This window comes from Amphiprion ocellaris, chromosome 20 (assembly GCF_022539595.1).
Source record: "Amphiprion ocellaris isolate individual 3 ecotype Okinawa chromosome 20, ASM2253959v1, whole genome shotgun sequence".
Lineage (NCBI taxonomy): Eukaryota > Metazoa > Chordata > Actinopteri > Pomacentridae > Amphiprion > Amphiprion ocellaris.
In genome coordinates, this window is record NC_072785.1 from 14,843,371 (window position 1) to 14,867,870 (window position 24,500).

General features: G+C 37.6%; 2 protein-coding genes and 1 long non-coding RNA gene across 6 annotated transcripts; 1 reads left to right on the top strand and 2 right to left on the bottom strand.

Moving 5' to 3' along the window:
* Positions 1 to 3,001: 3,001 nt before the first annotated feature.
* On the bottom strand, positions 3,002 to 9,904 carry LOC129347805 (uncharacterized). 2 transcript variants are annotated; one of them, XR_008600071.1, is made up of 4 exons: positions 9,809 to 9,904; positions 8,827 to 8,927; positions 4,049 to 5,993; positions 3,002 to 3,985 (listed from the first exon to the last, which is right to left on the bottom strand). It is a non-coding gene; the product is annotated as an uncharacterized LOC129347805 (long non-coding RNA). The 2 variants fall into 2 exon arrangements; XR_008600070.1 differs by having other exon boundaries at positions 3,002 to 5,993.
* A 2,550-nt stretch (positions 9,905 to 12,454) lies between these two features.
* mis18bp1 (MIS18 binding protein 1) lies at positions 12,455 to 19,249 on the bottom strand. 3 transcript variants are annotated; one of them, XM_035955326.2, is made up of 17 exons: positions 17,950 to 18,119; positions 17,339 to 17,863; positions 17,124 to 17,255; positions 16,716 to 17,017; positions 16,408 to 16,481; positions 16,082 to 16,203; positions 15,882 to 15,972; positions 15,641 to 15,744; positions 15,371 to 15,531; positions 15,195 to 15,264; positions 14,408 to 15,119; positions 14,139 to 14,317; positions 13,802 to 13,941; positions 13,570 to 13,706; positions 13,401 to 13,485; positions 13,245 to 13,299; positions 12,455 to 13,114 (listed from the first exon to the last, which is right to left on the bottom strand). In XM_035955326.2, exons 1-17 carry the CDS (start codon positions 17,969 to 17,971, stop codon positions 13,014 to 13,016), a joined length of 3,012 nt encoding a protein of 1,003 aa, XP_035811219.2. In that variant the 5' UTR covers positions 17,972 to 18,119; the 3' UTR covers positions 12,455 to 13,013. The 3 variants fall into 3 exon arrangements, with proteins under 3 accessions (XP_035811219.2, XP_023141726.2, XP_023141725.2); XM_023285958.3 differs by having other exon boundaries at positions 15,641 to 15,741; positions 17,339 to 19,249; XM_023285957.3 differs by having other exon boundaries at positions 17,339 to 19,249.
* Positions 19,250 to 19,340: 91 nt separating this feature from the next.
* LOC111578923 (serine protease HTRA2, mitochondrial) lies at positions 19,341 to 24,400 on the top strand. The gene is given in 9 exon segments (XM_023285911.3): positions 19,341 to 19,988; positions 20,971 to 21,175; positions 21,706 to 21,900; positions 22,039 to 22,071; positions 22,547 to 22,655; positions 22,775 to 22,844; positions 22,949 to 23,044; positions 24,078 to 24,189; positions 24,191 to 24,400. Coding segments are annotated over 9 exon segments (1,320 nt in total). The 5' UTR covers positions 19,341 to 19,542; the 3' UTR covers positions 24,245 to 24,400.
* The last annotated feature ends 100 nt before the right edge of the window (positions 24,401 to 24,500 follow it).

The following is a 24,500-nucleotide window of genomic DNA, read 5'->3' on the forward strand; positions in this document are numbered from 1 at the left end:
ACTGATATCTTCTAAGTTCCTGTGTAGTTCTCTGTTAGTTTGAACCTTCAGACAGTCTGAGGACTGAAATCTTAGAAGTTCTTGAACAGTTCTCTGTTAGTCTGAACCTTCAGACCGTCTGAGGACTGAAGTTTTAAAAGTTTCTCAGTACTTCTCTGTTAGTTTGAACTTTCTAGTTAACAGAAGCCTTAAAACTTGTGACCATGAGTCTTGATTTCACATTTAGACCATCCATCTGAGTTCTTCTCAGACCTTCACCTGTGGGTTTTTTAGAAATCCTCAACAAACTTTGATTCTCTTCACTGAACAGTAAAGTCTGTGGAGATCAGAAGGTAACATTAGTTTGATAAATACCTTCAACTACTAGTAGACTTTATCTGGAAAGCAGTTTTCTGAAATGAATTCGTAGTAAATCTATCCACAATCAAACCAAGAACATAGAAAGAGGAAATGTTTGAAGAAACAACTTGATGTTTTCGTTTCAGACTAGAAAACGCTTTACGACTTTTGTCTGTTTTTGCTCTTTTTGATCGTTTTGTCTCTTCTGTTTAATTTGATCTTCTAAAGTTTAACTGGTGTCTTTTCAAATGTTTTGTCTTTTGTTTGATTCTTCTTAAATGTTTAGTTTTGCTCTTTTCTCACCTTTTATTCTTTTCTAATGTCTGATGTGATTTCCAAATGTTTTGTCTTTTTAATGTTTAATTGTTTTTTCAAATGTTTTATGGGCTTGTTTGAATTTTTTTTTCTTTCCCAATATTTAATTTTTCAATTAAATCTTTGTTTTTCTTTTTAAATGTTCTACCACCTTTTAATGTTTAATTTTCTTTTTAAATGCTTCATTGTATTTTCTGTTTAATTCCTATTTGAAGTTTTATTGTCTTTAAGATGTTATTTCCTAATTAAACATTTAATTTTTGAATTCAATGTTTTGTCTTTTTAAAGGTTTAATAATCCAATTAAATGTTTTGCATTTTTTAAATGTTTAATATTCTTCTTGTTTCATTGTATTTTTTAAATGTTTAGTTGTCAAAAATATTTTATCTGTACTTTTTAATATTTGTATTTTAAAAATTTTGTTTAATTTCATAATGACATGTATTGTATCTTGTTGAATTATCTAATTCAATATTTTCTGTTTAATAGAATTTAATTGTATTTAATGTTTAACTCTATTAAACAGACAAAATATTGAATTAGATAATTCAACAAGATACAATACATGTCATTATGAAATTAAACAAAATTTTTAAAATACAAATATTAAAAAGTACAGAAAATATTTTTGACAATTAAACATTTAAAAATACAATTAAACAAGAAGAATATTAAACATTTAAAAAATGCAAAACATTTAATTGGATTATTAAACCTTTAAAAAGACAAAACATTGAATTCAAAAATTAAATGTTTAATTAGAAAATTACATCTTAAATTTCTTAAATCTTTTTAATAATGAAACTTTTTAAAAGTTTTATTGTATTATTTTTTTCCTTTAATTGCTTTTTGTTATGTAGTTTATTTCTTTAATCTTCTTTTTCTGTCAAGATTTTAACCCCAACCTTAAAAATGAAATAAACCCTTAAATCACAATGAAAATACTTCTGTTGTCACAATCATGAGTTAGTCAATTATTCAGTTTATCAATTCAACTTTATTTGTTTAGCACCTTTTACACAGATGACAAAACTAAACAAGCAAAGAGAAAAAAAAACTATGCTAAAACTATGATTAAAACTCAAAAACACTTAAAAAAAAAAAAAAAGATTTAACATGGTAATAAAATATATTGTGTCCAGGGGATGGAGGGAGTTTATTGAAGTCTTCTTGGGCTCACATGGGAAATCATTTAAAATATAAACTTGATATTCAGTCTAAGGAAACTTCAGAGCGACAGAAGAACCAAAAATATCTCCTGTTTTCTCCTTTAATGAGTCGACTCTTCTTGTGCTTTCAGACCAGAGAACGACAGACTCTTCACAACCTGCTCAAACTCTTGGTACAGGACCTCACCACATGGGTTAAGAAGGTTTCCGTCTCATTTCTACTCTGAAGCTCACCTTCTCCTGCTCAAACTGCTGACAAATGTTTCTGCTGCTCTAAAGTCTGGTCTCCAGAACTTCCTAAAAACTCTCAAAGTCTCTTCTGCTGCAGGTTGCTTTGTAGAACTGTTGCAGAAAACCTCACTAAACCACATGGAGGAGCCTCAAGAGTCATCCAAATGAAACCATACAAAAACCAAACTAGCACAACCCAAACACTAAAGTCTCCTGCAGCCTACCAGAGAACCTCTGAGAACAGAGAATCAGGACAGGAACTCTTACCTTCTGGACAATCAGCATCGGTTCTCAAACAAGAATACAGAATGTGTCTGACCAAAAACCTCTAAAGACTCACTACAGCCAAGATAAAGACACAACTCAGCTGCACCAAATCCACTAATCACTGCACACATTAGCACCATGTGCTAACTGTGGCTAAAAAACCACATTTACCAAGACAACTATCCAGTACAAAGCCCTAAAACACACCAGGAAACACATTAAAGATGATTTTACTGCTGGAAGCTGCAAGCCAACGCCTAAAGAACAAACTAAAGCAATGGAGCCAAACCCAGTTCTGTGGTGAAGAGAAGCAGAGGAAATGTTTGACTGTCGCCAAATAAAGCAGGAAGACACTGAGCTGCTCAGGTGTTTCTGATAACACCAAGCAGCCACCTGGACAGCCAATAGGAACACAGCTTACTGGAAGTCCAGAGGGCTGGGTTAGTGAAGGAAATTTAGTTTCAAGTTGAGGCAGAAAGTTAACAAAGAAAGTTGAAAACCACCTTCTGATACCTGAAATCTCAGAATTTTCACACAAAGAACACCTGAACATGTCAAACTGGTTCCATAGTAGAACCATCATTGTAAAAACATCATAGTATGGTGTGTTGCTCAAAAAACATTACGACCCGGCTGTCTAGGGTTGCTGAGGAGCAACACAAAAACAGGACAAACGCTGGTTTCCAAGGGGTTAGATGGGTATTTATTTGAAAGAGTAAGTTTACAACAACACAACATGTGAGCAGAAAAATCACAGTCTGTCTTTAGTTCAACTGAAAATATTAGTTTTTGTCTTTTTTATTGACCAAACTTTTCAGGAAGTAGATGAAGAATAATTAAAGCTCTCATGTAGAAGCCCAACTTATTTTGGATCCTTGTAGAGAGTTTATCTGGAACAATCTAACAGCCTAAACTGTTAACAGCAGTGTAAAGAAACAAACACACAGACATAGATTAGAACTCAAACTAGATTTATTTTAGAAATTAAATCAACTTAGAGTCATTTGTTCACACATGTGGCTGAATAGGAGGCCGTCCAATCAGATTCGAGGTCTTCACTCTGTAGTAGTGAGCGTGAGATGAAGCCTCATGAGGCATTGAACCACTTGAGCCAATTGGTTCGAGAAACGGTTCATTTCTTGAAGCTTCATGAGCACACAAAGCCACCTACTGGCCAGGTGTATAATCACAGGCAGCTGTATCTGAACCACATGTCTGATGCACTGAAATTTTATCGGTTATGGCTGTTGGGAATGACTATGAAATACAAGAAAATGTATGACCAAATAATTTCTGTAGATAAATTCTCACGTGTAGAATACTGACCGCAACTCTCTATCAAAAACCCACATTTTGAACGGAGCCTGAGGGGCAAAATCTGAACCACTTTCCGAAGCAGTCACGTGGTTTAGCCAGGCAGCGAGGCTTCGGACGTCATCATTTTGGCTCCTCCCCTAAATAAAGCAAGCCTCGATACGCGCTTCGTGGAAACGCCCCCTCCATTACTCGGCACACGCTTCGAAGCCTCGGCACGTCTCCTCACATTACTACTCTGTAGGTTGTTTGTTCGGTGAGACTCTTGGACCTCCATCAGCTGACATGGATGTTTGATGGTCTTCCTCTCTAGTGCCAGATGATTCATCCATGAATTCAGCAGCTACAGACTGAAATGAAGCTCATGCTGCCGTTATTGAATTCCTGTTCCAGATCAAATGTTCAGAGCTCACCTTGAATGCATGTCGTCTGCTGTCTGATAGTTTTTCTCATTGTAGTCTTCAATAAAGTCTTTTCCTCATGTCAGGATGTGGTGAGACTCTTTCTCAGTCGCTGCAGACGTCCCTCATTGTGCATCTCCAGAGAAGAAACAGAAAAACTGGTCACTGCTTCAGCATCACAAACGCTCTCCAGCATTGAGTGTTTTAGGAATTAATTCATTGTGTTGTGAACTTTGAAGGAGCAGAAACTTTACAGCTGCCAAATATATGAGCTCCAATTCTGGATGTTTTAGGAAATGAAGTTCATCAAATGAACACTTGATTTCTGCTGATAACTCATTAAATTACTGAAGAAATCTCACATAAAAACCTGTAAACTCTCAGGCAGCTTTTGTTAAAGTTTGTCTATAATTCTATCATCATGTTCTGGAACCAGGACTCTGCAGAAGTTCCTTCAAACAGATACTTGTGTGTTTCTATTTAAGGCCTCAGGTTTGAAAGTACAGCAGAGGATTAGAAAGGAGTGATTTTAATGTTTAAATCAGTCCAGTAAATGTTTGGCGTGAAAATTATTAAAATTTAGATAGATTTGTGTCAAATAATATTGTAGAGTCTCACTTAAATATATCCAAATGAGTTCAGTGTATTTACATTTTATAGAATATTTGATTTCTTAATCTCAATACTGTCGGGTCTGACCCTAAATATTATAATAATGATGTCGATTTAAATAATATTTTAGTGCAGAGTTATAAACTTTAATCAGCTAAACTTGCATAATAAATATCACTGTACAATCTTAACCTGAACATTCATATTATTGAGGTAAATTTACATAGATCATTATATTCTAGAGTCTTAACTGGAATATTTCTAACATCAATCTTTTTGTATTGCACTGATAAACAACAATACCCTGACTTTCAGATAATATTTATTGTCTGTGATTGTGAGACTAAATTCCTCCACATTTGAGAACATTCCCTGCAGCAGCTGTAGGAATAAATAAAAATAAAATCTGTTCATTTCCACATTATGCACATTTATTTATTCTTAATATCTCAGACTGAATGGTAGCTGGCAGTAAAAACAAACTCATCTGCTGGACTGAATTTCCCACAATGGAAACATGGACAGAATTTAACACTTATATCCATGGCAAAGCTAAAGTTTCTGCTTCGTACCAAAGTTCAAAACACAAGTAAAGATTTTAATGTAAATCTTCAGGGATGACTGCTAACCGTAAGTATTCTGATCAATACTTCATGATCAATATCAGGACAGATGTTACAACTCCAGCTGTTGCATTAGACTGCAGTTATTCACAGAGAAATTAAAACATCACATTCCTCATAAAAACTAGATGGGACTTTTATTAAATAAAGTGTTGGTGAATAAACAGTGTAAAAAGTGCAAAGCAGCTCCATTAAATCAGGAGATGTGAGACTTCCACAGCATGGATCACCATCTGCTGTGTTGATTCATAGCTGAATGTCAGAATGAACTGAGCTAGAAAAGCTGGTTTGAGCTGCAACATTACGGTCTGACAATCCAACACCAGCATAGTTTTCATCTGGTTGTTTTGCTCCAACATGCTGTAAAGTTCAGTTTTTAACTGAATCAATACAGAGATTCTATTTCCAACCAAGACTGAAATAAAAATTAGAATGTTATGAGGTTATTAATGCAACTAAATCCTTTCAGATGGAAGGATTTACTTCTAAGTTCTAATTCAAGTTTCAGTTGGAGCACATTGCATTCACAAAGAAAAACAGCAAAACCTTCATAGCAACATTTAATAAACCTAAAGCTTCCCTGTTGGCACATTGGTGGAGTTTGTTACTGAGCATCTGAACCTTAAATCCAGTGAGACGACCATCTTCAGTCGAGGCCAGTCAGAGAACTTCAAGACCTTCCATCAGCTGGACCAGATGTGGCATCATCTCCCTCTGAACATCTGGATGACAGGAGAAAAGACAGAAATCAAACACAGATCACAGAAATACAATTTATTCACTTTCATCATTTTATAAAAGTAGCATGAACTTTATTAAAACTTGACAACATCAGTAATGAAAGTAAATGTTTTTATCTTGTGTTGAAGCTAAATTTAAAGTCAATTTTAATGACAGTTTATCCTGAGAGGAGTGAGAATGGAGCTTTTCTTTCCTTTTTAGAATATTCCCTCAAAATATGCTGTTTATTATTGACTTTAGAAGCATTTTTCTTTACTTATTTATTTTTAGATACCTCAGACTGATGCACTTTGCTGGTTTGCAGATAATTTCATGTACAATGACAATAAAGATCTTCTATTATAACATATTTTTCTAAAACAAGAACTGCAAACCTTCTCAACCATCTCTCAGGCTGCAAAATTCCAACTGCAACAAAGAATTATCTGATGTAGTTATGATTATAATCTTTACTGAACCAGCCCTGGAATTAATAAAAATCTGTATATGGATATGATTTTCTCTGATGGGACCACTAAAACTGCATACAATAAAGTAAATCTCTTCTGCACTGCACACATACTACACTTTTGTATAACTCTGGATGTCAGAGTAAAGGCAGACAGATCCACCAATCAGCCACAACATTCTGACCACTGACAGCTGAAGAGAACAACATCCATCATCTTGTTCTAATGCAACGTTCTGCTGGGAAACCTTGACGTTCATGTGGATGTTTGACATGTACCACCATCTAAACACTGCAGGACAAACAACCCCCTAGTCTCCATGGCAACAGCAGTCCTTGATGCCAGCTGCCACCCTCAGCAGGAAGAACTAAAACTGCTCAGGAGTGGTCCGAGGAACACGACAGAGCTTAGCTGTTCACCTGGGTTCCACACTCCCCACATCCAGATCTGATTGAGCATCTGTGGGATGGTCCAGGATCAGCCTGGTCTAGGTAGGACCCACCCTGCAACCCACAGGATCCACAGGATCCACAGGACATCCCCAGAGGTTCTGATGAACCACTGGGTCAGAGGAGTTTTAGCAGCATAAAGGGACCAACACAGTATTAGTCAGGTGGTCAGAATGTTATACTGTTATATTGTCATGCTGATTACATGATCAGTAAATGTTACCATCAATTATAACGTCCACATTGATCAAGAAAAAAAAACAACCATCAGTTCATTCAGAAACTGTGGGGTTAAACCTAAAAACACAGACCTCAACAGCAGTTTATTTCAAAGCAGAACACCAGCCGGTTTTCACTAAAGAAGCTTTCAAAGCAACAATTAACTGAGTTTTGTTCTCATTAAGTTCACAGAGTCAGAGTCAGCCAAAGTAATGTATACACACATCAGGAAAAGAAAAACTTTAATAAATATTTCATTTGTATAAGTACTTCTACACATATAGATACGTCTTTCTAAGTTCGATCAAACTCTGTGTCCTGTTGTACGATGTTTTTCCAACAGATGGCATTAAACTCATGAATGGAGCATCAATAAGTGACGTCTACAACAGAACAGAAATGTCTGGAAGCCAGTGGCCACCACTTTGAGCACCTCTTGTAATTGTCAGGCATGGCAACAGAAAATTTTGATTTCAGCTGAAAATGTTCGGTATACAATCTTCAGGGGGGGTCCAGGGGGGCGCAGCCCCCCGGAAGCCGAGAGGTTTTCAGTAAAATAGAGGTGATTTAGAATGAAAAACATGCATAGAATTACAGAAGACTAGATTGTAATGAATAAGTTAATTTAATGAAAAGTTAACTTACTTTTTCTTCAATGTCTCTGCATTTAGTCCTACAATTTTTACAGTTCTATAGGTCTTTTAACACTATTTACACTGGAGTTCTACACTGGTCACAAAGTCACTTCTAATGTCACAGTTTCCTCTATGGAGTCAGCTGTGTCAGTTTTTTTTACATTTCCAGAACACTCTTTAAACACTATCAGGGATTCATTTTGCCCTGAGTCATGAGTCAAATACCCAATGTTTTGTTAAATGACTCAAATATTTTACTTATAGTGAGTACTTCTGACTCATGGCTTGAGAAATCAAAATGATTATTTTAAAGCAAACTGACCCACTCTGATAATATTTGACTCAAGGTTTCAAACTGTCATGAGTCAATTTCACTCAAGGTTATGGAGAGCAAAATGAACCACTGCACTATACTTTTTCTTCAATGTTGTCTCACTGCATTTAGTCCTACTATTTTTTACAGTTCTATAAGTCTTTTAACACTATTTACACTGGAGTTCTACACTGATCACAAAGTCGATAAAAACCTCATGATTCCACCGAAAACGATCCCAATAGCTCAAAATTCCAACACGAACATGCCGCCATGAATTGTAACAAAAGAATGCATCGAGCAATTTGATTGGTCCAATCGTTGGCAGCTAACCAATTTCGACCAATCGCAAGGCCTTTTACAATGCAGCAGGAGCTAGACTGGTTCTCTTTGTCTGTTACGCTGCAGGAGAAACACCGAACGCTTCTCAAAAACCGGGAGCAAGAGTAAGAAAAACATACCTCACCCCCCTTAAATTTTCTCAACGGATTTGGACGATTCACAGAAATGATCAATTTGAAAATTAAAACGGCGGATTTCTGTGGAACGGCGGAAAATTGCCATGCCTGAATTGTAGAGGCCAAAGATAACTTTTATTAATCTCGTGATGTCTGAATAAATTTGGTATTGAAATATTTATGCAAGTTTTTCTTTTCCTGATGTGTGTAAACATTATTTTGGCTGACTCTGTATAATTGGTTTCTGACAGGTCACCAGTCAACAGCTATTTATAATAATGACAAACATACCTGCATTCTACAGGAGTGATTTTCTTCATGTGCAGGTAAAGATGTGTGAGGAGCTTAGAGATGACAGGAGCAGGAGTCATCCTCACTAATTCAGCTTCCACCTAGAAACAGAAAGACCACAAACAAACACACTGATATACTCTCAAACGTTCAACCTCACAGCCTCAAAATATCTGTTTAGGAAGTGTTGTTTCTAAATTCTGCTGAAAGCATTGACAGACATTCTCTTACAAGGTTGTGTAAAAAGCAGCCTGTCCTCTGAGCTACTGAGAAATCTTTCTGAACAAAGTTTCTACGTGTAAATCAGCTCAACAAAAACTAAAGCCTCAGTCAGAGCTAACAGGTATCGCAAATTATAAAGAACTCTCATTGTTAACTCAGACTTTCTGCTTCAACCTCACATAAAAAGGGGAGTTTAACTCGTCAGGTGACTGAAGATGAACGGCTTGTGCAGTTCTAGATCCAAAAGTAGGATGTTTCAACTCATGTTTTACTACAAATACATGCAATAATAAATAAATACAATGGCTGTTAGTTTATTCAATATTAATGTCACTTTATATGCTGGATTGAACTTGAGCAGTGGAAGAGAGAAGGAATTTAATGAAATTATGGCGATTCAGAGAGGTAATGTTGCGCAATGTTAAGGGTGGTTTAATATAAACCAGCTGAATGTTAAACTTCAGTGCAGCTGAACGGGTTTCAGTTAACCTTAAAGTAAAATAACTGTTTTAAAAGCTGAAATACACAGCAGAGAAATACAGGTTGAGAAGTTCATTCTATAATGACGGCCAACTGTGGCAGCAACTAACACAGGTGTTCAGCGGTAAGTTAGCCACTAGCCCGCTAGCTAACTTAGCCGCTTAGCTAGCTAACGCGTCTGGACCAACTGCTCAAACACGACAAAACACAACTCTTTACAAGTTGCTGACTTAACGTACAACAAAACAACGCTACAGGTTAGCAGTACTTATCTTCTTACCGTGTTTTACTCCAAAAACAAGGTCAACAGCAGCCAGAAGCTCATGAAGCGAACGTATCGAACCACTGTGCCGACGCGTGTTTTGGTCACGTGACTCGTGACGTTTGAATCACTTCAGTGACGTTTGAAGCACTCAACTGCTTCGAATCACCTGATTGGTTCGGTTTGTCATGCGACTCACTGGGCGGGATCGAGTGTCTTCCGGGATAGGAGATCCCTTAGTGTCATTCATTTCAATAATTTTCTGCAGAATGGGTTGGTTTTGTTGCTGTCGTTAGTTGCTTTGACAGTTAGTAGCGTGTCTATATATATATATATATATATATATATATATATATATATATATATATATATATATATAGAGAGAGAGAGAGAGAGAGAGAGAGAGAGAGAGAGAGAGAGAGAGAGAGAGAGAGAGAGAGAGAGAGAGAGAGACAGAGAGAGAGAGATGTAGATAGATAGATAGATAGATAGATAGATAGATAGATAGATAGATAGATAGATAGATAGATAGATAGATAGATAGATAGATAGAGCTGCAGCAGGAGCCAATCAGGAAAAGGTCCTGTGCATGGCATAATTTGCATTTGCTGCCGGGTAACAAGGTAACTACGAGTGTTATTTTTATTTCACCTGTATTTACATTGGAAAACTCAGGGCAAGCCCTCATGTACAATGATGCTGCTGTAGAAAATAGAATTACACTATTGTTCTCCTTGATGTGCATGCCTGTAGGAGCCAATGCCCAATTTCAATGGAATGGAAAATTACTTGAATGCATTCAAATTATGATTGACTTTGGTAAGTGATTGTTTCACAGGTCCAGTGTATGCTGTGTGATACCAGGCTCATCTGTGCTGTGTGAACAGGCTTTTTTCAGGGCTGTGGAGATGGTAAAAGAAGAAACCCCTTGAGTCCGAAAACTGTTGATAAATTGTTATTTCTAAATAAAAAATCATATCCAGTTACACAAGCACACAAGAACTGATCTGTTTTCAAGCACAACCTCTTTACCAACCACTTTACCAATTAACCCCAAGGCATACTTTGCCAAAATCCATAATATAATCTGTATTTCCACCAGCCCCATGTGAAAATTACATCAGTCTGTATTTATAGAGCAAATCTCATGAATGTAGCAGCACTGTTTAAATGTTTCATAACACAGAATATAAGTGAAGAGTATATAGGGTTACAGACAAACATGGCAAATAAGAAACGTGCTCTTCAATAGTTACTGTCATTATTATTACTAGTAATTTTATTATTATTGTAGCCACTAGAACAGATACAATAATCTAGTGTAGTCAAACAGGAATGTGCATTGCGAATCAAATCCAAAACAATCCATGAACCAATCAGTAACATGAATCGATTGCACTTCATTTTATTGACCACTAGATGTCCTACTCGAGCACTGTGTGTCAGTGAAGCCTCGAGTAATGAACCATGTTTTGAATGAAGTGTCGAAGTTTCAACAAAGCCTCGATCAGCCATTACTAGCTACCAGACGTGCCGACCATAGGTATACATAGACTAGATACGCTAGAGCGCTGTCTTCTATATTATCTATGGTCTGACCAATCGCTGCTCTCTGGCTCCGCCCTCTGAGAATCTTGTTGCAGTTTGGCTCCACACTTGCTGATGACCACTTCCGGTCTCAGAAAATTAAAAAAAAAAAACTGACCTTTTTTCGTTTCTGTCTCTTACTGATTTTTTTTTGTTATTCTAAATATAAAATGAAAATCAAAGCATTTTTAAAATTTCGTATATCCCTTTTTGATCATGAAAAGGAAAAACGCCTTGTATTTCAATTTTATTTTTTGTATTTTAAAACGAAAATCAAATAACCACTCGTTTTTTGTTTTTCCAGTACTCGTTTCACTTACGCATCTATAACTGCACAAGCCATAAAATAATAATAATACTAATAACAGTAATAATAATATTTATTATTATGATTAATAAATATTATTATAACTGTTATTAGTATTATTATTATTTTATGGCTGTAGTTATTTTTTTATAGTTGTACATATTATTATTATTATTATTATTATTATTATTATTATTATTATTATTATTATTATTAATATTAATATTAATAATAATAATAATAATAATAATAATAATAATAATAATATCCTATAATAAATCAGCTATTTTTTTTTAAAAATTCCTTTACGAAGAAAACTAAATTTGAAATTTGAAATTAAACAGCTTTAACTGATCAAAAATAGTACAAAACAAATACTCTGACATTCAGACAGGACATTTGTGTTTTCTGTAATAATATGCTCTAAATCAGCCTTGGATAATCCAAATTATTATGAAAATATATAATATTTTGCAAAAAAAAAGTCAAAAAAATGATTTTCTTCACTTTTCCCTTTCTGTGTATATAAAGTGGCTCAAACCTCCAGCAGCTACAACGTAACACACTTGTCAGTATTACTATTCTGAGGTCCTCGTAATAATGTATCAGTCAGAGACCAGACAAGAACTTCTGCTGATTTTTTTCATAGGGACTTACACACTGATAACATAACCAGAAAAGGAGGTATCACATTAGAATACTCAGAGGTGCACGGGCTCATATGAAAGTAACCCAGTAACTCCTACAATATTCACAAGTGAAAACAGAGGTGCCTTTATACAAGGATTTTATTCAAAAATTCATTCTTTTCTTGCCATCTGGAGTTGTTTAAACAAAAGAAACTTTATTTCTGAGCCAAAACATTGAGACCCACCCTTGCACTGTTCTGTGATTATATACCACTCACGAACAAATCATAACTAAGACAGGAAAAAAAGGTTTATTATAAAAAGTAATTACAACTAACTGTGGGACCCGTAGTTTTAAACAAATCTTATTTACGACATACTGGCAGACAGCAACATAAAACTATTGTCAATAACAATGCTTTTAAATTTACAACAAATTATACTGTCTCAACACAAAAAATGTGTTCAATTATAATACATAGCATTTTCGGATGTTTAAAAGCTTTACATTAAAGACTCCGGCAAATGTGTTTGTTTCCCACTGATGCAGGGAAAAAATTGCAACAGCAGTTTTATTGTTTACATTTGATGAGTTAAATGAGCAAAAATGTGTTTATCTCTCTTCTACTGATTTTAAATCATGTGTATAATTTCCGGTATTTATTTTAAAAATTATGTGACGTTTCAGCTTGGACGCCAGTCAGTTGTTGTCTGAGAAGTAGAAATCCTCTTCCTCTTCGCTTTCAGTTGGTGCTTCACCATGTCCTGGGAACAACTCCCAAACAACAAAGGTGTCATTTTCTAGTGGAAGGAGGAAAAAAGCATTAAGTAGACAACAGTAATTGCTTTCAGAAACCATTCAGTAATTTTTCTTTTTTTAAAATCTCCTCTTTGAGTAAATTTCCACCCAGAACATTTTCAGGACACCTACCTGTGTTACCACATCTTCTCATTGTGCGTTTAACTGATGGTGTGGGTGTGAAGCTCTGAAAGAAATGAAGCAGGAAGGTGTTTTTAAAAAAATCTGCATGTGCTTAACATCACGAGAATGTCAGAAATTAATCCCAGTCTCTTGAGAAGTTAGTACCTTTGCAGGAGATGAACGCTTACAGACATTAAACTGCTTTTTTTTCATCCTCTTCTGCAGTTGGTACACATACTTGTCATCGTTCCTTTCAAATTAAGAAAGAGAAAATGCAGTTATTTCTCTGTGATCAACAATTACAAGTTTGAATGCATGGGTCAGCCTCAGTCACCTGTTTGGAGAACCCATCATGCCAGGAGTTATATACAGACACTGAGGAGTCTTCACTTCGCTGAAACATGACGACATGGGGGTCATGGGTTCCAGCTCCGTACAGTTGTGATCTTCACTCAGACACAAGGAGGGCATCTGCGCATCGAGACGGATGCAACAGAACAGCTCGTCACACATCTCGTACATAAAAATAAAACCTTTGTGATACCCAAAAACAGAGGGAGACAAACCTCAAAGCGTTTATTCTGCATGTATGCTGAGCTGAAAACATCATCAACATCTTCTTTGGGCATGTTCTCCAGGAACTGACGCACCTGCTGCTTTCTCTTTAAGGTTCCCACTCGGGCAGATATCAAAGGAATATCTGCAACTAGACACAGGTTCACAGTTTACAAATTAGTGTCGTCGTGTAACTATTTTGATCATTGGCTAACTGAAAAAGTAGAATACTTAACTGTTGTATTAAACTTTATACTTATGGATCAAAGCCTCCAACATAAATATTACACACAAATCAGTCCATTTGCTCACAGCACAGTCTACATCCCAACTGTGACCTTTCTCTACCTGGAGGTTTGGCTGCTTCCACCTTTTCATTTTTGGGTTTCTTGGCTTTTTTAGCGGGAGTCTGTGATGTTCCCTGGGATGTGTGCTGGTTGTAACACTCCTCTGTAGAACGTGTTCCTACCATCCTTGCTACCTTTTCCCAGTAACCTGCCATGTGCTTCGGATAGTAGGACACAGCCCTGGAAAAAAGAACCACACGTGCATAAATACACGCACCGACACAGAGCCATTAAACTGTAATTCTCCATCTGTGAGAATACAAAACTTACTCTCGTAGCTTCAGAAGCTCTTCCTCGGTCCATTCATCCATATCTTGCTCTTGTGGAATAACTCTGCTGCCTTTGACTGCCTTGTGTTTTCTGTCAGATTGCGTAAGCCGAGGCTTTATGGGTGGCGATGGTTTTGTGTATTTGCTTGGTTTATGTTTTGTTTGTGCCTCATCGCGTTTTTTTGTTACTCTGGTCGTCTTCTTCCTTCCTCTCTCCTCAGAAGACTCCGATGAACTCTTTGAGGAAGATACGCGGTTTGGTGGTGACTTCTTATGAACATTCCTGCTTTTCTTACTGTACACTCCTTTCCCCCGTGTCTGTCTCGCAACGGGAAAGTCATCATCAGAAGGCAAAATTGAGGGAGACTCTGGGGAATTTATGACAGTCCGTTTTCTCCCCGATGCTCTCACTGAAGGCCTGTCGGTGTTGTGTGTCTGTTTTTTGGACCTTTGTGTTGAAGACTTTTCAAGTTCACACTGACTTTGTGGGAGAGTGTCCACATTTAGTTCTCTTCCTTTAGCTGGACCCCTCTGGCTGGACCTTGTTCTGCCACGCCACTCTTCAGGACTGATAAGTGTCTCTACAACAGGCTCAGGTGAACTGGAGGGCTTCTGGTCAGGCTCAGTCTTGGCTCTGGTACGATTTGGAGGCTTGACCCTCCTCTGTAGCACTGGTGCACCCTCCTTGTTGGCTGATTTGCTTTGCTTCCAGCCTAAGACCACAGAGAACAGTTTGTTATCCGACTTATCTCACAGGGTTAAGACTACAGCTTCTCAGGCATCTTTACCTTCACCGCTGGGTAGAAACACACTGATGGGTTTCTGTGACTTCTTCGCAGGCACTGTTGTCGTGACAGCCTGTGAGATATAGAAATAAGGCCAAAATATCAGTCATTTCTTCGCAGTCACAGTAGCTGGCTGGGTTTGTTATGTAACTTATGAGAGTCAGGCCTCAGGTGCTTACAGGTTTGCAGATGGAGGTATCGTAACATTCGTGGATGGTAACATTCATGAATGCGTCTAGAAAGACTCGCCCTCCTTTCCAGTATTCCAGAGGTGGCTTGATCACACGACCACTTCGAGACACTTTTGTACTGGAGGAGGAACTGGGAGGACAGGAATCAGCTAAAGGAGATAAGAAAATAAACACAAGAAGGCAAAAATTACTTCAGATTCAAACACACAAATCAATCAATGCCCTATAGTGGTTTAAAAGGTTTTCTTTGGTACTTACATGTCCTCAAAGCCTTCTGTTTGTCCCGTGTCACACGGTGGTTAATTGAAGAGGCCTCAGATTTTGCCTTAGCTGTGATGCCATTCCCTTTCTCTGTTTCTCTGCTAGAGCAAAACAAAGGTCAGTTTTTCAAAAATGTAATAAAAAAAACCCCTTCATATCAGGCTTACATTTTTTCAACATCCTCAACAAAAACAATGGTTTGTCTGTAAGAACACACACATGGAATCAATATTCTTACTCTCTTGGCTCTGACAGAAGCTTCTCATAAAGTGCCTTCCAGTTCAGAGGAAAACCGTTAGCAAACTTTCTCAAAAACCACTTAGGAAAATCTGATGGCAAAAAGGAGAGAAAAAATATTAACTCATGTAACTCTACAGGCAGCTTTGCTTCATATTTTATGAATTTGTGCCAAACTGATTTAGTGCTGAACAGGTTTACCTGAGGCAACATCCATTTTCATCTTCCCCACCAAAATGTAAACTCTGCCTGAAACAGTCTTCAGCACAGAACTAGAAACTCTCTCCACAATGATGTTGCTGTTCCAAGGTATGTTGTCTTCCCTGGGTGGAAAAGATCATTGAAGAAAAATCCCATGAAACCAAACAAAACTCAAAAAGGTCCCTGAAATTCTAGAATGCACTGCAAAGACACCTGTATCATATGTGAGAGTTAGTTCTAAATAACTTCTACTGCATTGTGTTCTTCTTCTCCAATATTCATGATACACAAAATTAGGAGGAAACACTATTATCAATGACACTTACCTGTGGATTCCATCAACAAACAGGCCTTTAGGATTCTTTCTCAGGAACCACTTTTTAAGATAAATCACACTTTCCTGCCATAGAAAAGAAAAAAAACAATGAGGAAATATAGCAACATGTCTTAAAAAAAAAAAAAAAAAAAAAAAGACAAACTAAAGCCGACTTCCACTTCCAATATCTCATGTGGATACATCTGATATGTGTCTGCAAATCATACCCTTTTCTGACCCCAGCAGCTAAATTTTTCATGTTCAATCTCCACTGTATTACTTTATTAGGTATTAATTTGTCAACTAATTTCTACTCACACTTGGGAAATATTCTTGCTTGGGCCATTTGTTGCGCTTGAACACAGTCTCGTGTTTCTTCGGTATGGAGACCTGTGGAGAATTCAGCATGAGCGGGTCTTCGAGCAAAACAGGTTGTGGTGGCACCGTGGGGTTTATTACATCTTCTGAGAGATCTGCATCTGACTGACTGTCAGGTGAGTCCACTTTGCACCGGTTTGAAGGAACTACACTTGCTGGAGCACTTCTAAAAGCAGCGCCCTCCATCACACCGGTGCTGTGATCTGTGGAGAGGGGAGTGTCTCTGGACCGATGGACGTTACCTACAGACAAAAAACTCACACTGTAAACATGTTGCAACTGTGTCTACATGAACACACAGCACAAAAAGTTTTCTGCTTTTGACTATTCACTTCATTGTACACTCACCAACATTGAAGAGGTCCCGTCTGCTACTGTTACAATCTTTCTGCAGTTCTTTTTTGCTTTCCCTCTCCTTCATGTAAGCAAACATCTTCGCTGGGGACATTGGAGGAAGCGTTGCCATAATAGCATTGCAACCTGTTCAGAAATAGTATAAAGAAGAAGCAACAGTCAGTTTCCTCCTCTAAATGATTACAAAGGGAAAAAGACAGACAACTCACGTTTCTCTGCAATGGATCTTGGTGGTGGGAGCGAAACTTCATGGATCATCTGTAATTGGTCAACAGAGCATTTTCTAACACAATCCAAATCCTTTGTCTTGTTGCGGCTGCTATTCTCACTGAAAGCAGATGTTGTCAGGTCTAGTAGCTGACTTAGGGCTTCATTGTTTATCTCCTCAGTACTGCTAATGACTTTGTCAAACTCATGGTGGTCCAATTTTCTCTTCATCAATCTTTTCCTCATAGGGGAGAACATATTGGCTGGCGACATGGGTGGGTTGAGAGGAGCACATTCCTCTTTAAATAGTCCATAGTCACTCACTGGTTGTATCTTTACTGGAGTCCTGCTGCATACAGTGAAACCATCCATGATCTGACGTGGCTCTTTGAGGATCTGACTTCTGTTGACCAAAGAGCAGGGTTGAGACATAGCTGTTGACTCCAGGAAAGCGCTCTCTCTCCGTGTGTGTCCGCGTCCCGGTTCATCCTCTGGAGGTGTCTCCTCCAACGGTTTCCTGCTAATGTCTGAATATAAACAACCGAAGGTTTTCTTTGGACTCGATATGGGCGACAGAGTCAGTGCCTGCGCTTCACTGCGATAAGAACCAAACCTGTGATTCTCCTTGAGCTCATCAGAAGTCCAGTTGCTCTTTGCTTTCTTCCTGGGTGAGATGAATTCGGCTCCGTGTTTCTCTCCAAACAGCGGATCCTCGCTTGTGAAAATCCCCTCTTTTGCGCCCATCGCTTCTCTCTGCACTTTGGATTTTAGTTTCGCGAACACCTTGGCAGGAGATTCAAACCGCGGTTTTGCGTGCTGTAATAAATGATGATACGACGCCATTGCTTTGGGGGAAAAGTTAACCGATTATTATGCATCCGAGGCTTGTGCTAGCAGCTAGCGCACAAATTTCAAATTTCTCATCACTGCCGCCTTTGGCTGGAAACCTGTGACGTACTTCCACAACACATACGTCACTACCTGTCTTCGAGTTTTCTTCTTCTTCTGTTTTTCTTATTATTCAAAAGATAAAATGAAGGTAAGTGGTATGTCATAGAGTAAAATGAAGCAATATTAAAAAAAAAGAGAAAATAACAAAGATAATAAAAACTATATATTTCTTTTGCTATTCCTGTTTCTTCTTCCTCCTCCTCATTTTCTTAGAGATAATCTCTCTTCGAGGTACTTCAAAAGACATGGGGAGAATGGGGGAAAGTAATGAGTATTAGATAAAAATGAAGCAAGATAAAAACCAAGACAAACAACACAAAAACAGAATACAGATAAAAATGATAAAGACTATATACTACATACATCTTTCACATATACAGATAAGTACATGCAAATATCATTCTTTTTATATTTTTCTGTCCTCACTGGCATCAAATTTAACTATTTAGATCACAATTCGCGTTATTTTATTTAACCATGTGTCAGGCAGAAGAGTATGATTGTATTTGTAGCCATGTAATGACACTAAATAAAGGCTTAGCAGAAAAAGACAAGATGATAAGAATTTCTTAAAACGATTTTCGCACAATTATCATTGCTACTGTACATTCCAAAAGAATGTGTCTGCTGCAAAACTTTCACACTGGGTCTTCTCTAATCAGACAGTGGGACTGCTGCAGGGTTACTAGTCCGTCTGTGCTTTGGGACGGGGAGGAGCTCACAGCAGCACCTGCTGCTCGTTGAGGACAGTAACTGCAGAATGATCCGAGATTTCATGTCAGAGTCTCCAAAACACCAGAAAAAGTCGCTACATTTGTCGCTAGTCGCTTTTGACAAAAAAAAAAAAAAAAGTCGCCAGGAGGCTTTGGAAAGTCGCCAGATTTAGCGAGAAAATAGCAAAGTTGGCAACGCTGGTAATAGAAGTAATTGTCTTTGAATCAGTGGAGGGCAGTATTGGGTGCTGGAGGATCTGAACTACCAAGAAGTGTTCACGAAGAAGAACAGGCTTACTGCGCATGTGTAGACTTTAAAGTCAAATTTCCGGGGTAAGGTTGTCGCTCTTCTGGCTGGTTGTTTTTCTGACCAGTAACAGCACACTTATAGAAGGAAATATATATATATTGTGTTTTTGTGTATATGTTTACAGTGCGATTGTTTCAAATAATACGACGTTTCTTGCTGAACATATATCTGAATATAAAGTGTTGTTTGGCGGCTTACAAACTCCTGAGCCGGTGTGAAAGACTGATGCAACATGGCAGCAACTGCTGTCAGCAAGTGTTTACTGTCAGCGTTAAGGACTCACACTCGGTGTCAGAGCCGTGGACTTAACTCCGTGGCAGAGAGGACAGTCAGCCGAGTCTCCTCTGTTGTGGTATGTAACCAACGGGGAGCAGAGGGAGACACACGCCTGGACAGGAGAGCTCCTGCTGGGGACAGAAGAGGCGGTCGGGACAGCAGGAGCTCCCCGGGGGTAAAGTCGGTGTCGGTGGGTTTGGGTCTCTGTGCTGCGGCGCTGCTGGACAGTCATAAAGAGGACAAGGGAGTTTCAGTATCAGGACGGTTTCTAGAATTCATTCTGCCTTCAGCTCACTGTGCTACGCCCTTTAAGCCTGACAGCCCTCGGTATAAATACAACTTTATTGCAGACGTGGTGGAAAAATCCACTCCAGCTGTGGTGTACATCGAGATCGTGGGCAGGTGAGCAGGAAGGGTTCACCTGTCAGTAGAGCTTCAACTAATGATCATTTCCATTGATGGTTCATTTGTCGACTGTTATGTCAATTCATAAATTCGTTGTTTTGTCTAAAAAAGTGGTTTTCAGAATGGTTGGAGAATCATTTAAAAACTGACAGCTGACTGATTAATCGATTAATTATTGCAGCTCCGTCAGTAAATTTGTACTCCGTGGTGAATGTAGAATTTGCAGTTATGTTGCCATTTCAAATGTCATTGTTGATTAATGTTACTAAAAGTAGTTTCCTCTGCTATTTAACAGCTGTTAATCAAACATTGTCAACTGATTATTAGTAATAACTTACTAATAACTGATTAATAACTGAGTATTAATAAAGGAGAAGTAGTGGAATGCAACTCAAGGATATGTTCTACCTTTGCTTCTCCTCCACCACACTTGGGAGATAAATATTGTACTTTCTACTCTGCACCGCATTTATTTTAAAGCTTTAGTTACTAATTATTTCAGACATTCAGATAATTGATATAAAATGTACATTTTGTGAATCTGTTTAACCAGAAAGTTATTTGAGATTGAAGTCCAGGTGTGGCCTGCCTGAGAAAGAATACCATTATAAATTTTTAAAAAAAGATTATACACTTAAGAATGACAACAACTGACATAGGACAAAAGTAAGACCATTTTAAACAACCAAGGTATTAAGAAGCACAAAATAAAATTCAGCTAAGGAATAGCAGTTTCATTCTACAGTTACATATCTTTTGGTCAGAGCTTTGACCTTTTTTGTGGAGAAAAAAAACATTTAACTGTAGTCTAAAGATTATGTCGGCTCCAGGGTACAAAATAGAGAAAGGCTATTCGGCCAAGGTCAGCATGTTTGCCAAAATAATATCTCTGTTTTCCTCTCAGGATAAAGTACCCCAAATGGTGCTAATGATGTTGTTTCCAGACTTAATGACATCAGCTACTTTTACTGTTTTACAGACACCCTTTTTCTGGAAGAGAAGTCCCAGTGTCAAATGGTTCTGGTTTTATTATCAGCAGCGATGGTCTCATAGTCACCAATGCCCACGTCGTGGCCAACAAGAGGGGCGTTCGTGTGAAGCTCACCAATGGAGACATGTACAACGCCTCAGTGCAGGATGTTGATCCTGTGGCAGACATTGCAACCATCAAAATCACAGCACAGGTGAATTTTAAAAAGCGCAATAATCTTTGATAAGAATGGTACCTCTATATAGTTTGTATTTTGGGACAAAAAAGCTGATGGAATTACAGAAAACTCAGGTTTTCACTGTAAAAGACAGAATCAGAAACAAAAACCAAAGTAAATACAGTTACAGGAAAGAACACAGCATGTGGTTTATTCCCGAACAGGAAACCAGAAGAAAAGCTGGTGGCTGACAACAATAAAGTCAGATGATTTTAAATAATATTAAAAAACATATCAAATAAGGAAAGACACGTGCACGTTAGCCTGTGATGTGATCAAAACCAGCAACATTTGAATGAAACGATGTTCAAACTTCATTCTTTCGATCATATTACTGTGCATCTTAGAAATTTTTCAATGAGGATATGACTTTGTGTTTGATGAGAAAAAGTATAAAATAAAATATATAATAGACCGTAGCAGCTAGAAAAGTAGGTCATAGATAAAATAGGAGGCTTTATTCTATTGCTCAACTCTTTCTGTGTTTCCTCTCCTCTGACATGCAGAATCCTTTACCCACGCTCACACTCGGTCAGTCGTGTGGTGTTCGACAAGGAGAGTTTGTGGTTGCCATGGGAAGCCCGTTCGCTTTGCGGAATACAATCACGTCAGGCATTGTCAGCTCAGTACAGAGAGGCAGTAAGGAGCTGGGTCTGTCCAATCCCAACATGGAGTACATACAGACAGATGCAGCCATCGATGTGAGTAATCTGCTGTAATGCGTTTTATTTTTGTTTGGCCGTTTGCCACCTCCCAGTGAGCAAATGGCCTTTTGCTGTGACGCAGAAATGTCGCATATTAAGTTTCTTAACATCACATATGACTAATTTGTTTTGCAGTTTGGAAACTCTGGAGGTCCCCTGATTAATTTGGTGAGTCACACGTCTGCTCAAGTGTTTAAGTGTGTGTGCGTGCAAAGCTGTGGTGTGGCCGGAAAGAGTTTGTGATCTCTTTCTAATAAACTGGTTTTCTGCAGAACTGGTCATAAAATGTGATATGATCTCCAGGAAGAACAGTTTCAGTTTTAATAATTCTTTTTTTTACTGAACCTGTCAGTTCAACATTAACACTGCTGGCAGAAACAGTAAGTGAACCAGCTTTGGCAGCAGTAACATCAAACAAGCACCCTGTAAGGTTCTTTAATCAAACTGTCTCGCTAATAAATGATGATGTAAATATTTGAATGGTGTATGGACAAGAACAATACAGTGATTCATGTGTTGTTAGTTTAAATAGATTGTTCTTTTTTTTGTTCATAATTGTAATTTCAATCAAGATCTTACTGTGTTTAAAGGTAAATATATTCATACATCAGTAAATAAAATTCCTTATTTCTCCTTCTAATAGGACGGTGAAGTCATCGGGATAAACACCATGAAAGTCACAGCAGGCATCTCCTTTGCAATTCCATCTGATCGCGTCAAACTTTTTCTCGATCAAGCAGCAAAAAAAAGGAGTAAGAACATGCCAAGAATCCAATCAACTTTCAACTGCACATACTTCTAGAAAAGATAGCTGAGAAATTTAGATTGTCTCCTGTTAAGTTTCTCACACATCTTGTCCCTCTTCTCTAAGGTTCCTGGTTTGGCGAATCAGAGACAAAGCGGCGATACATCGGTGTTATGATGCTGACGCTGTCACAGAGGTAAATGCTTCACTGTAAAAAATACTTTCTTAAAAGGAACATAGTTACAGCAGGGGTGCACTGTTTTATTTAAAACCAGGCGGGTTTCTGTTTTGTGACTTTAGCATCATTACTGAGTTAAAGCTGAGAGACCCGTCCTTTCCAGATGTGACACACGGCATCCTGATTCACAAAGTCATCATGGGCTCCCCGGCCAACAGGTAAGCAGAGCAAGCTACTGCAATTTGTGGGTGATTAATAGATAATCCTGGGTTTGAATGTCATTTTGTATGTTTCATAGTATTTAGGTGTGTTTAACTTCATGCATGTATGGAGATGCAGGTACATGACAGGGTACTATCTAAACTTTGTTTGACATACACATACATGACGGATGTTTTTGTTTCAGACTACATGTAGTTAATGTAGTAAAGGACATGGGTATCTTCCTAAATCATGTTTGTGCTGACAAATACTACTAGTCCACACTGTTTAAAAAATCTCAATAATAAAGTTTAAAAAAAACCCAACAAAAAACACTTGTAGAAATAATGGCAAATACCTGCACAGTATTGATTTTTCATTTACAGTCACATTATGAAAGAACAAATTACTATTTTTGAAAACACTGTTTTTTTGTGGACCTTACTTACAGTTTTGGGCTATTTTTTTTTTTTTTTTTTTTGTAGTCAGTATTTATTACTTTTTTCAGTGATGATGTAATTTAATGAAACAGGAAAGTCTAAAATAACTGTTATGTTGTTTTTTTTTTAACTATTGTTCTTATTTGTAAAACAGTATTTTTTGCTCAGTAATTACACTAAAAATATTGTGTAATTTTACAGTTAAACATTGTAAAATAACGAATTATCATTTGTAAAAATACAGATTTTTATGTGGACGCTGTTTTACAGTAAATAACTGTAAATTGTTTTAAAAAACAAACTACAGTTTAAGCTGGTAAACTTTCATTTTATGCTATTTACCATTAGTCCCTTTAAGTCAATTTGGCCAGCCAGTACATCTATATTAAGACACAATAATAATCCAAACAGGCATTGTCTAAGTACCGTAATTTTTTGGAACTGTCACTTTAACATTCTTGATTCAGATAAGTACTGACAATGAAATATAGTCTCTCACAAACTGCATGTTAACTTTTTTCAGGAAACCGCCAGTATTTTTTCCATAACATGGGGACAATTAGCAAACTTTAATTTCTGCAAACCCACAGTGCTGTCATACTTGTTTCAGGGCTGGCATGCTACCAGGAGACATCGTGGTGGAGATAAACGGGGTCACGGTGAACACGTCAGAGGAGATCTACCAGGCAGTCCGCAGCAGCGACAAAATCACTATGGTGGTGCAAGAGAGGAAACAAGTTACTTCAACTGCAAATGACTCCTGAATACACAGAGTAACAATAATCCCACTATTTGCTAACTTCATGTTAGCCTGATGGACAGACGACCGCATTGTTGGCTCACATACACAAGAGAAGGAAACTGTGAAACCAAACAGTGACTGTGGTCAAATGAAATTCTGTTTGCAGTTGAGTAAAGACTTAATGAAGCTTGTTTTGAGTACTTTTGTTCAAAGGAAATTGGAGCTACAATTACTGCTTCTTCTGTGTCTGTACAGGTATTATATTTTCTGTCTTTGAACATCAATGGGACG